The sequence below is a fragment of the Apus apus genome, chromosome 2 (genome assembly GCF_020740795.1).
Source record: "Apus apus isolate bApuApu2 chromosome 2, bApuApu2.pri.cur, whole genome shotgun sequence".
Taxonomy (NCBI): domain Eukaryota; kingdom Metazoa; phylum Chordata; class Aves; order Apodiformes; family Apodidae; genus Apus; species Apus apus.
This window is the reverse complement of record NC_067283.1, coordinates 127,430,177-127,443,134: the sequence shown is the minus strand read 5'-3', so window position 1 is coordinate 127,443,134 and position 12,958 is coordinate 127,430,177. Positions and strand designations below refer to the sequence as shown.

The 12,958-nt window shown below is 46.9% G+C and overlaps 1 protein-coding gene across 3 annotated transcripts in view; it reads left to right on the top strand.

Annotated features, from left to right (window-relative positions):
- The first annotated feature begins 4,170 nt into the window (after window positions 1-4,170).
- Window positions 4,171-12,958, top strand: part of ZNF704 (zinc finger protein 704) — a 103,190-nt gene continuing 94,402 nt past the window's right edge. For all 3 annotated transcript variants that reach the window (XM_051612543.1, XM_051612542.1, XM_051612544.1), the window contains exon 1: window positions 4,171-4,726. In XM_051612543.1, coding sequence (XP_051468503.1) covers window positions 4,445-4,726 — 282 coding nt within the window. In that variant the 5' untranslated portion in view covers window positions 4,171-4,444. The remainder of the gene's footprint in view (window positions 4,727-12,958) is intronic.

Below are 12,958 nucleotides of genomic sequence, written 5' to 3'. Positions count from 1 at the left end.
CTGGTTTGGATGCTAAAGCTCAAACAAATAACATTTGTTGCACACTAAAAAGTGAAAAGTGAAGGACTACTGGAGCAGACTATGTTAAAAAATGTGGTGATTAAATGTGCAGAACATTGAGGGCTTCTTTGCTTCCTGTTGCTGCTAGATTTTTTTTAAAGGCATCAGTCTGGGAGGAGGCAGGAGCAAAGGATATAAAAAGTTGGCATTCATGAACAAAAGGAAAATAAGAAAATACATCAAGAAAAAGAATAATAAAGAAAAAACAATCAAGAAATGTATTTTCTTGAAGGGAAAAAAATAAAGCAGGGCTAGCCAAGGCAGGATTCTAGGTGGTCCCAGCAAAACCCACACTGCAGTGTATCCACCTGCTCGTGTGAGGCAAAAGAACGCACACCCACACTAGTGCTTGTTAGCCATGACTAGTGCTTGTTGCTGGTGGCAGCTGTATTGCTGCATCCCATCATCCCTGATGGAGCAGTTCTGGGACCAGCAAGCCAGGTCGTCACAGAGTAGTGCCTCCCTGAGCATTATGGAAGAATCTCTGCTTTTCCAGGACTCTTCCTCCACCTTGGTGTCAGGCAAGTTTTGCCTGTAGTCGTGATCACAGTATAAAGTAGCAGCAGCTGAATGGAACAAAATGTCAAACAGATCAGTAAATAATTATAATAAAAATGAGAGGAACACTTAACTGAGAGATGGACTGTATAAAATGTTTGCGAAAAAGTATGTACCCAACAAAAATTCCACCAGACATTAATCAATATAGACTAGTGAAGGCAGTGCCAGGGAAACCTAGATCTTTTTCCTGTGGCTAGCGCACAGAACTGCCCAGTGGATTTACTGAAAGAAGTTAGTAATTATTCAAGATGACCTTAAAGCTGTCACTGTAATTCACCTTCACAGATTGTTCTAGAAGAATTTCTGATGGGAGATATACATGCTTATATATACTCACAATTTGAATTGTCCCATGTTTTCAGAGAGAGCGAGACACGTTTATTTTTTGGAAATAAGAATTGATTGCTAAGGTTAGAGGCAAAGAAGCATCTGAAATGCTTCTGCTGTGTTGGAAAGCTGTATACATAAAGGCCATGCAAATGTACACATTAACTTTTAATAAGCTAGGAAATAATTGACAAGTAAACAGTTGTTATTACAGCCAGAGCCTGTACTTTCATTAGAGACATATTATGCTGTGGTACAATCATGAGATATCTCTGTTTAGCTAAGTGTTAACATATTACCCTGTATATCACACGAATTTACTTGATGTCAGCATGTGGCTATGGGCCAGAGTGGATTATGGCTTGTGTTTGACTCTTAAGAATTTGTGAATGTAAAGATAATGAAGAGGACTGTATTTAGGACTCCCTGATTGTGCTTAGAAGATTTTCCCCGTAATTTAACTACCCTTGAAACCACTGAAAGGACAATATGGGTTCAGCTTCGGCTCCATTCATACTGCAAGTCAGACAGACTGGAAGAAATGGAGCAAACAGTCATTTCTATCTTTTGTTTGCATCAAATACTGTGAGAGAAGTTATTCTTATTACAGCTCCAATCTGGCTTGCCTGGGAAGTGCTAGAAATCTTGAACCAATCTGTTGTAGAGTTGTCAACACTGGCTTCTCATTGCATTTGCTAACCCAGCAGGAGTAAAAATCATTAGCAGCTCAGATTACTAATCAAAAATCAGTATTCTTCTCTAACCCCCTTCCCAGGATTGTCCTGCCCATCAGTCCAGTAAACTCTGGCCTGCCATTCCTTTTCCCTTCTGATCCCAGAACCATTTTGTCTCCTCTCCCTCCATCAGAATCTGGTTACACTCTTCCTTGGTCACCCTGTCCAACTTTTCCAGGGTTCACCTGCTGTCCTGCTCTGCTTTGAGACCTGAGGGGCCATGACCTGCTGTGGTCATGGGGGAGAAGAGGCAGCACCCTGGACGACAGAGCAATCTCCAGCAAGCAGGCAGACAGGCCTGGAATGTTTCATTTGTCCCTAAGAACCTGTCTGAGCCTATCTTCTGTGCCTCCTGCTACCATGCTCCCAACCCAGAGAACCCAGCTAGTAATTTCTGGGAAAAAAAAAAAAAAAGTTGTTTAACTGACAACTAACAGCTTGATTATTGGTTAAAAATCTCTGCTTTTATGTTCACTCACCAAAACCTCAGGGCAAGAGGCATCTAGTCAGCTGTATCTTACAGCAGGTCCCGGAACTAACCTGACAAAAGGGCTGAAAAGAGAATTCAAATAGAGGCTGAAGTGTGAGTTGTCATGGAAGTTAACAGACATGTCTGTGCAACTAGACTTGTCATCACTCTTTTCTACAAGAGAGCCTTCTGTCTCCTTGTGGGTTTCATGCTAGCACATATAATCCCATTCCATGGTAACTCTTCTGGTGTATATAATTTCTAATTTTGACTCTGTTTTTCCTACAATTAAAACATACAGACTCCTGAAAACCTCAAGGAAGTCTCTCAGCATTTATCCCAGTATGTGGCAAAGAGGAATGGGACCCTCAGTAGAGTGATTTTCATTCCAGTACCTGTGAACACAGGTCACTACAGAAGATCATAATTAGATTTAGGTGGTATTCAAATTATATGAAATATTGTAAGCAATTTTAATACTAGGAGGTATTTGAATTATTCCATCTCTATGCCCTTGATGTACAAGTACGAAGTAACAATACCATTAAAATTCATGATGGAATTAATGTTTAAGGCAAAACTGAAGCAGAATATTTTGTCAAATTTAAACACTGATTCTGAACATTCCCTGTAGGAATGAAACTAAAAAGCATTTATTCTTTTTGGTTTGTACTTCCATGAACCTACCCTTTGTGCAAATTCAGCTTCAAAAATCCATGATTGATGCACTAACCAAGTATCCAAAAGCTAAATATTCACACATTGGCAGGAAGAGAAGACGGGACATCTCATGGTGGCATGTACCAGGGGCTTTGACTGCTGTTCTGCGTTGAGATGGGGTGACCCAACATTGCAGTGCAGCTGATCAAAGCTGCAGTAAAGTCCTGGAAATGTCGCTTTTAGATCAGTGGAGAAATCCTGCTGGAAGACCTGATAATGCCTGAATTTGCCAATGATTCTGTTGCAGATCTTGTCCAGAGATGCACAGTCTCTGGTAATCTTGAAAGAATTGAATAAAATCAACTGGTTTGTGGAGTTGGGTTGAGAAAATTGAAAAAACTTCCAGTTAGACGTGGAAAGTGCCTTCATTATTTAAGAATGGGTATTGTGTCTATAATTTCTTGCATAGAAAGCACTGCCTGCTATATTCCAAACTGAACAAATATAATTTCTTGTAGACGGGGACAGACAAACCCAATGTTGGAGGTGAATCTTGGCCCCCTGCTGCCGTGCTTTGTGTCCCTTTGGCCTGTTGGCTTGTCTACAGAACAGAACGTGTGGGGAGGAATGTGAACTGAACACTGCAAAGGGAATTACTGTAATTCACCTCTAAATGGAAAAGAATATGTATGGCTCAAAAAGAACATGCACATGCAGACTTAAAAGTTACTAATAGAGGAAGAAGTTAGGAAAAGCATGTGGCAGGCAACCTTAAGTATAACTCAGTCTCAGGAGGCTTTAATAAGTGTTTAGAAGCCTGTAATACAATGGTGAGTGCAAGATCTTAAAACTCGTTTTGGAAACTATTTTAAGAACTTTTCAGAAAGGCATTTTAAAGCTTGAACCACAGAAGTGCTACAATTTTAACTGGAAATTATTTCCCTAACCATCCTGGGTAGCCTCCTCAACAGGCTGTTGCAGATAGCTCTGCTTCAATTTTTTTTTCCTCAAAAAATAATAATAAAAAATTAAAAATAAATCTAATCTCTTCTCTGCGTTTTTTTTCCCAAAAGTTCCGCTTATGCTTTTGGCGGAGAGGTGAAATAATTCCATTTCGGCCAGGCCCGAGACATCTGGCAGCGCGTCCCGCTCGCTTGGCTGCCGGGCACCCCGGCCCCTGAACATCTGCAGGGAAGGCCGGCGGGCGGTGCCGGCAGGGCGGGAGCGGCCGGGCGCACCCGGGCGAGGCGGGCGGCGGGGCCGGCGCCGCTCCGCAGGGAATCCCGCCCGCGGGCGGAGGCAGCGCGGCCCCGCGCAGCGCCCGGCGGAGCCGCAGTCGGCGGGAATCCAGTCCGGGTTTTGGTGCCGGGGACCGGCGGCGGCCGGGAAGGGCGAGCGGCAAGCGGACCGTGCGCCCGACAGCCGGGCCGGGCGGGCAGGCCGGCGGAGGAGGCGGCGGGAGCAGGTGGGGAGCGGCGGGGCGGCCGCGGGTGCGGGCCCCATGGCCGCGGCGCTCCCGCCGCACACACCCACCGCCGCCCCCCGGTGAGCGCCGCCGCCGCCCCTCGGGCTCGGCGCTGCCCGCAGCCGGGGCTGAGCGCGGCGGGAGCCGGGCCGGGCGGGCGGAGGCAGCATGCAGGCGAGGCGCCTGGCCAAGCGCTCCAGCATGGGCAGCCGGCGGCTGAGCGCGGGGCCGGGGATGGCGCCGGCGGACGGGGTCCGGCCCCCCAAGCCCGACAGCGCCTGGAGGCCGCCTCGGCGGGAGGGCTCCGCCGCGGCGCTGGAGGAGGAGGACGAAGACGAGGACGTGGTGGTGGAGGTGGAGGAGGAAGAGGAGGAGGAGGAGGGCGGCCTGGGAAGCGCCCCCCCGGCACTGACCGGCCAAAGCAAGGGCCCCCTCCGGGGGAGCCTGAAGGTGCGTCCCGGGAGGGCGAGGGAGGGAGCGGGGCGGGGGCGGCAGCCGCCCGGCCCGGCGGGGCTCGGTGCCGCCAAGGGGCCCGGGCGGGGGTGCCGGGCCGGCGAGGCGGGGCAGGCCGGTGCCCCGGGCCGGGCTGGGGGAGCGGGGGGGGGCGGCCGCTGTGCTCCGCCCCGGCCGGGGCCCTGCGGCTGCCGGCGGCACTCGGCGGGCGGGCGGGCGGGCGGCGGGGCGGCCCCCGGCGCGGCCCGGGGGCTGCGGGGGCGGCCGGGCCCGCGCTCAGCAGGTCCCGGAGGAGGCGGGTGCCCAGTGCGGCCCGCCGGGAGGGCTGGGCTCGGGGCGCCCGGTGCGGCAGATTGCGCGGTGCAAGGGGGCGTGGGTGGGGGAGTCCCCGGTATTTAAAGTAGTTTGAGTATTGAGAATAAAAGACTTCGGTGGGTGATGTGCGCGGCAGCCGGGCTGTGAGAGGGGGTGGCGGTGAAGGCTGTGCAGCCCGGGCGCTTGCACTGGGGTTTTTTCACGGCTGGAGCCGTGCCGGGGGGGCTGTGCCGGTGACAGGCTGCTGGGCAGGGCGGGGAGGGCTCCTGCCGGGGAAGGTGGCCGTGGTAAGGACACCCGGGTGGGCGATTTGTGAGGAGAAGTTTCTGAATGCAGCAGGACTGTGCAGACAGACGCCCGGTTCGGATCGTACTGAAGTGTGCTCGGGCAGTCCTCGGAATTTGGAGCATTTGGGAGCAGCCTGCTGAAGACTCGTGGGCTGAGATCCTTCAAGGTTTAGGCTTAATTTTGTTGTGGGAGGTTTTCTGTGATTATTTTTCTCTTTGAATAACCCATATAGTCTAGTTAAGTCTGTGAGTAGATCTGTGGAGGATTTATGTGATTGGTGTGCGCTGGTTGTGTAAAATAAATGTGTATGAAAGCTTGAAGGGTATCCATTTGGATGGATTTTTTCTTTTTCTTCTTTTTTAATCTAGATAATGATTATTACTTAACAAGGGATCAGGGTTGGCCCAGTAGTACCACATTACCAGTCGGGTCTTTGCTGTGTCCATGGATGGAAAAACTAGGAAACAAATCCAAACCAAACAAACTACAAAAAATCCTTAAAGGAAGACGGCAGCAGAAGTACAAGTTATCCCCATATTGCTTCAGAGCAAGTTTGATATAGTAGTGACAGCATAAATCTGACCCAGCTGGGTTATTGGACCCCGTCCTTGTAGATGTTCAGTGAATCTGTCAAGGGCCAGAAGATGTGGTTATAGTCTGGCTGGGTCAGACTGTCAGTGCTATTGAGGCCTGACAGGCTGGCATAACTTCATTGCTACAAAAACTGTTGACACTTGACTAGTAGCTGAAGGATGAAAGCACCAGAATGGGCTTCTGGCCCCATCTGTCTCCAGGGGTAGAAGAAGCTTAGAGAAACTTTCCCTGTGTACTTAGTAGGTTAAAAGTGTGATTTTCTCAAATGGAGCACAATAATCTGAAATATCAGATGGATGACATAGGTATGATCTGTATATATTACATACATCTTATTAATGTGTGTAAGCATCTGGAGGGTGGGTGTCTAGAAGGAAGGGCCAATCTCTTTTCTGTAGTACCCTATGACTGGACGAGGGGCAGTGGCTGCAAACTAGAGCACAGAAAGTTTCACCTCAACATGAAGAAAAACTTCTTTACTGGGAGGTTTACGGAGCACTGGAGCAGGCGGCCCAGAGAGGTTGTGGAGTCTCCTTCTCTGGAGGCTTTCAAGATGCATCTGGATGCGTTTCTGTGTGACTTGTCCTAGGTGATCCTGCTCTGACAGGGCGTTTGGACTCAATGATCTCCAGAGGTCCCTTCCAACCCCTGACATTCTGTGATTCTGTGAAAACATGGGTTATCAGAGTGTACTGTTCCTTTGTCAGTCCTCAGCGTATTTACAAGTAGTAGGTCTGTTAAATCAAGGTTGCTGGTATTTCTCGCTTGGATTTAAGACTATATGTGCGTAGAAGAGCATTGTGCCCATGTCTTTACAATCTATTTGGAGAGTAAATCTTCCTCATGGATGAGATGAGTGCAGTAATGTATAGTAGCCTACTTTCAGTATACATAGTAAACTCTCAAGTAATCTGCAGACTGTAGTTCAGTAACCATGTGCAGGTATTTACTGACTTTAGAAGAATATTTTTAACCATCATGACCTGCCTCATTTTTGCTTTCAATATCTATACCTTGAAGTACTATAAACTAGGAAAACTGTTATAATTTAATGTTTTAAAGAAATTGGTTTTGCTTTCTCTATATTTTTTTTAGGGATTGGTATGTAGGAGCATGTAAAGCTTAATCTAAGGATTCTTCCAAGTAATTTTAAAGCAACAGATTAAGTGTGAAAAAGTGGGCATGAAATGAATGTAGAAGACCAACTGCAAAACTGCAGGAGGGTAATAGGGCTGGCATGATCTGCTGCACTGCAGTGGGTTTAATTCACTTAGTGGAAACTTCTCGTTTTGGTGATCTGGACCGAAGGTTATGAAGTAGTGTCCATCAGCAGCCTGTGATGCTGAGTTTATCTGGGACATGGTGAGCAAGCCTCACTGCGAGTTGCAGGGCTGCACCAATTTGCTTGTAAACCTCTAAAGCACTGTGGTTGACGATTTGCGCTGGTAATGAACACGGGCTTGTCATAACTTGCCAACATGGTGCAATGTTTACTTTTATAAATAATAAAAGGGTTTGTGCTTTCTTCTGTTTAGCCCAGCTGAGCTGCCACTTCATCTCCAGCCTGTTTTCCGTCCCCAAGCTCTGAATATGGACACAGGGCATTTCTAACCCAGCTGAGTATGCAGGCTGCTCCTGTTCCTCAATCATTATGTTTCTGTTGTCTCTGCCCTTCACCTTAATAAGCACCTATGAAATTATCCATTCTAGGTATTGCCTTGGTAGCTAGAAGGATGAATTTCCCACAGATTCATTTCTTCCTGCAAATATGCAGCTCCCAAAATCATGGGAAATGAGCAGATAAAGAGTCTGACAACTTAAGGGTGCAGAGAGCTGTGCTGTGACACAGGAGGAATATGAAAGCCCAGGCTTCATATGCAAGACTTAGCTTCATGCACATTGGGCTCAGTTTTGCTCACCTTGCAAAAAGTGGTGTTAGCAACAAGTAAGAAGTACAAAGCACATGCAAGTCTGTGCCAGAGATTTCAGGGTGTGGATGGCAGATATTGGTAGGAGTATAGGTTGATCCAGGAAAAAAGTATGCTTTTAGACAATTTTTGTGTTTTGCCTTTTTTTTCTTTCTTTTTTTTCTTTCTTTTTTTTTTTTTTTTTTTAGAGATAGAGTCGTGTGTAATATATGGTCTTTAGAAAAATCTCTTCAGTTTGTCTGGAAGAAATCAGCTGCCTGTTACATATGTTGTTTGGCTGGGTTGAATTAACTCGTTGCTTCTTTGCTCCTTTTCTCTGCATTCTTTCTAAAACGAGGTGTGAATTCATTGTTATCCTTTCAAACATTCAGCTTCAGCTATAGACTATAGAATAATTTCATTTTGGGTGGAAAACACCTTTAAAATTATCAAGTCCAACCATTAACCTATAACTCGGCCGATGCTGAGTCTGGTGCTAAACCATGACCCTGAGCACAACATCTACACATCTTTTAAACACCTCCAGGGATAGTGACTCCACCTCCTCCCTGGGCAGGCTGTTCCAGTGTTTGATAACTCTTTCTGTGAAGAATTTTCTTCCAATATCCAATCTAAACCTCCCCTGGTGAAACTTGAGGCTGTTTTCTCTTGTCCTGTTGCTTATTACTTGGGAAAAGAGGCAGACCCCCACCTCACTACAACCTCCTTTCAGGTAGTTGTAGAGAGCTATAAGGTCTTACTTCAGCCTCCTTTTCTCCAGACTATATGACCTGAGTTCATTCAGTCATTTCTCGTAAGACTTGTGTTCTAGACCCTTCACCAGCTTGGTTGCCCATCTCTGGACTCGCTCCAGCTCCTCAATGTCCTTCCTGTAGTGAGGGGCCCAGAACTGGACACAGTACTCAAAGTGCAGCCTCACCAGAGCTGAGTACAGGGCGACAATCACTTCCCAACTGCTGGCCACGCTATTCCTGACGCAGGCCAGGATGCTGTTGGCCTTCTTGGCCACCTGGGCACACTGCTGGCTCATACTCAGCTGGCTGTCAGTCAACACCCCCAGGTCCTTTTCCTCTAGGCATTTTTCCAGCTATTCCTCTCCAAGCCTGTACCAGTGCATGGGATTGTTGTGGCTGAAATGCAGGACCTAGCGCTTGGCCTTGTTGAAGCTCATGCAGCTGGCCTCAGCACACCTATCCAGTCTTTCCAGTTACCTCTGTGGAGCATTTTTACCCTTAAGCAGATCAACACTCCCTCTAAACTTACTGTCACCTGCAAACTTACTGAGGGTGTGCTCAATCCCATTGTGCAGATCATTGATAAAGATTTTAAAGAGAACTGGCTCCACGACTGAGCCGTGGGGAACACCGCTTGTGACTGACCACCAACTGGATATAACTCCATTCTGTACAGGCTCCATTTAACTATAGGTTCATGTTGGGCAAAACAGACTTTTTTTGCTTGATTAGCGAAGTACTGTTTAATTTAGGTTTCATACATGTGAGCAAATATAGAATCATAGAATTGTTAAGGTTGGAAGGGACCTTAAAGATCATCAGGTTCCAACCTCTCTGCTATGAGCAGGGAAGCCTACCATTAGACCAGACTGCACTAAGCATCATCCAACCTGGCCTTGAACACCTTCAGGCACTCACCGCCTCCCTAGGCAACCTATTCCTGTGCCTTACTACCCTCATGGTGAAGCATTTCCTCCTGATGTCTAACCTAAATATCCCGTCTTTCAGTTTAAAACCATTACCCCTTCACCTTTCACCACACTCTCTGGTGAAAAGCCCCTCCCCAGCTTTCCCGTAGGCCCCTTCAGGTACTGGAAGGCCCCTATAAAGTCTCCGTGGAGCCTTCTCTTCTCCAGGCTGAACAGCCCCAACTCTCTCAGCCAGTCTTCATAGCAGAGGTGCTCCAGGCCTCTGATCATATTTGTGGCGCTTCTCTGGACCCTCTCCATCAGCTCCATGTCTTTCTTGTGCTGCGGGCACCAGAACTGTACACAGTATTCCAGGTGGGGTGTCACCAGAGCAGAGCAGAGGGGCGGAATCCCCTCCCTGGCCCTGCTGGCCACACTCCTTTTGATGCAGCCCAGGATGTGTTTGGCTCTCTGGACTCCGACGCACACTGGTGACTCATGTTGAGCTTCTCATCTACTACCACCCCCAAGTCCTTCTCCTCAGGACTCTTCTCCAGCCATTCTCCCCCCAGCCTGTATTTGTGCCTGGGGTTGTACCGACCGAGGTGCAGGACCCTGCACTTGGCCTTGTTGAACGTCATGAGGTTGGCATTGGCCCACGTCTCCAGCCTGCCAAGGTCCCTCTGGATGACATCCCTTCCCTCTAATGTGTCAACCCCACCACACAACTTGGTATGATCAGCAAACTTGCTGAGGATACACTCAATCCCACTGTCCATGTCTCCAAAAAAGATGTTAAATAGCACTGGTCCCAGTGCTGACCCCTGAGGAATGCCACTGGTCACTTGCTTCCACTTGGACACTGAATTGTTGACCACAATTCTCTGGGTGCGGCCATCCAGCCAATATATTTTTACAGGTAATTTGCAGAATGCGTCCTTCAAATACCAGATTCACTTAGTGGTAGAGAAATCTCTAAGATGCATTAGGAACTTGCATGCTAACCTGAGAGTAGACTGACATGTTCCCTCTCAGACTAATAATGATAAAGATGTTTTTATAAATACTACTACTTATTACAACACCAGAACTCATCTTGGCGTTCTCATCTTGGAGCAGGATCCTGTTAGGCCAGCCTGTGTACAGTAACACAAGAGATAAAGAATGGATACTAATAGACTGGGGAGCAACTAAAGGGTGAGACAAGAGGCAGATAAACACTTGAAGTTTAGCCATATTTTTGTAAGCAGATAACCCTAATTAATTTTTAAATTTCAAACATGATTGAGTTTCTTATAGTCCTTGACAGAAAAACTGACTAGTGAATTTGGTGTGGGAACTGCACAACTAGACTTGGCTTTTTTTTTCTTCCTTATTAAAAATAAAGTTTATACATAGTATGGATTACTGGAGGCAGAGCTGGGGGTGGTGAGATTGTTAGATGATATTTTTTTCCACTCTCCAGTAATAAAGAATGAATGAGAATAATTTGGTGAAGATTTTTGATGTAATTTTGTTGTTGTTGTTCGTTGGACACAGACCAAGCATAAACACTTTATCCTTAAAAGGAACTGTATTAGAAAACTGTAACTATGTGAGAATAAGGAGGTACAGTGAAGACACTAACAGTTTTGATACTTATTTGCTAGACGGTTTCAGTCTAGAATGAGCTCAGTTGAGAATGATCCGTTGGCTGCCTTCAGGTATGCAGTATGTACTGATGCTTAGAGGTGTGCACCAGTAGTCATTATCACAGAATGGCTGAGGTGGGAAGGGACCTCTGGAGACCATCTGGTCCAACCCTGCTGCTCAAGCAGGGCCACCTAGAGTTGGTTGCCCAGTACCACGTCCAGATGACTTTTGACTATGTCCAAGGAGCAAGACTCCACAACCTTAATGGGCAACCTCTGGGGAGCCCATACTGGACCGAGTATTCCAGGTGTGGCTTCCCCAGTGCTGAACAGAGGTACAGCATCACCTTGCTTCACCTGCTGGCAGTACTTTCTCTAATGCATCCCAGGACAGCATTCACATCCTTTTCCACAAGTGCAAATTGCTGACTCATGTTCAACTTGGTGTCCATCAAAGCCTTTTCTGCAAAGCTGCTTTCCAAATGGGTGGCCCCCAATATGTACTGGTGTCTGGGGGTTTTCTTCACCAGGTGTAGGACTTCACATTTTCCCTTGTTGAACTTCATGAGGTTCCTGTTGGCTCATTCCTCTAGCCTATTGAGGTCCCTTTGGATGACAATGTGACTTCTGGTGTATCAGCTGCTTCGACCTTATTTTGTGCCATCTACAAACTTGCTGAGGATGCATTCTTCCCCATCATCCAAATAATAATAAAGATCTTGAGCAGGACTGGATACAGTATTGACCCCTGGAGTATACCACCATTTACTGGCCTCCAACTAGACTTTGTGCCACCAGCTAACACCCGTGGGCCTCTCCGTGCAGTCAGCTTCCAACCCTCCCTTCTGCCTGCTCATTGAGCACACGCATCAACAGCTTGTCTATGAAAATGTTATGGGAAATGGCATCCAGAGCCTTCCTGAAGTCTAGGTAGAGAATATTCACTGCTCTCCCCTCATCTACCAGGGCAGTCATTTAGGCCTAGAAGTTCATAAGGCTGATGAAGCATGACTTCCTCTTGGTGAAACCATGCTGACTACTCATGATGATTTTCTTGTCCTTTGTATGTGTAGAAATGGTTTCCAGGATTAGTTACTCCATCATGTTCCTGGGAATCAAGGTGAATCAACCAGCTTGTGGTCCGCTGAGTCTTCCTTCTTGAAGGTAGAAGTGAAGGTTTTTTGCATCTGAAAACTAAGCACTGAGAAAGTGCTTTTCATGGTCTGGGAATTAACATTTGTAATGTGTCTTATGACAAGTGTGGATGCATGGACCATCTGTGCCTTTCCTGACCCTGTGCTCTACCAGCTTTGCTTCTGACCCAAGATTACAGGGAAGTCTGACAGTCCTGTAGATCAGCTTTGAACTCTTGTGTTTTTCCAACTTCTAGATTAGAAATTCCAGTGGTATGAGAGCACCAGAGAGATCTTAGCCAACTCTTGGATAAATTTGGTCCTCCAAATGTGTCACTTGGCCATCTCAAAGATGGGAGCTTTGCTGCTTGGGCAGTAGGGAGCATGCTAGTCCTGGCTGATGTCTGCTCTGTAAACACTGCTGTGATACCTTTTTAGTTTTTTTTCCCTCCTCAGAGTGCTCACTGGCTTTGTAATACTTTCAAGTGATTTATTGAATTGCTTATTTCTAAAAATAAGGAGCAGCTTGACCATTCCTGCTGCTTGAGGTCAGTCTAAAGACTGCAGAAGGATGATAGGTTAGGAGAGAAACACTTACTAGTGTTTTTGTTTGCTTACAAAAATTGCAACAGGAAATATAAAGTGAATTTAAAAAGTGTTCATTAGCTCCTAAGGTGAGTAGCTTCAATTTCACTGAC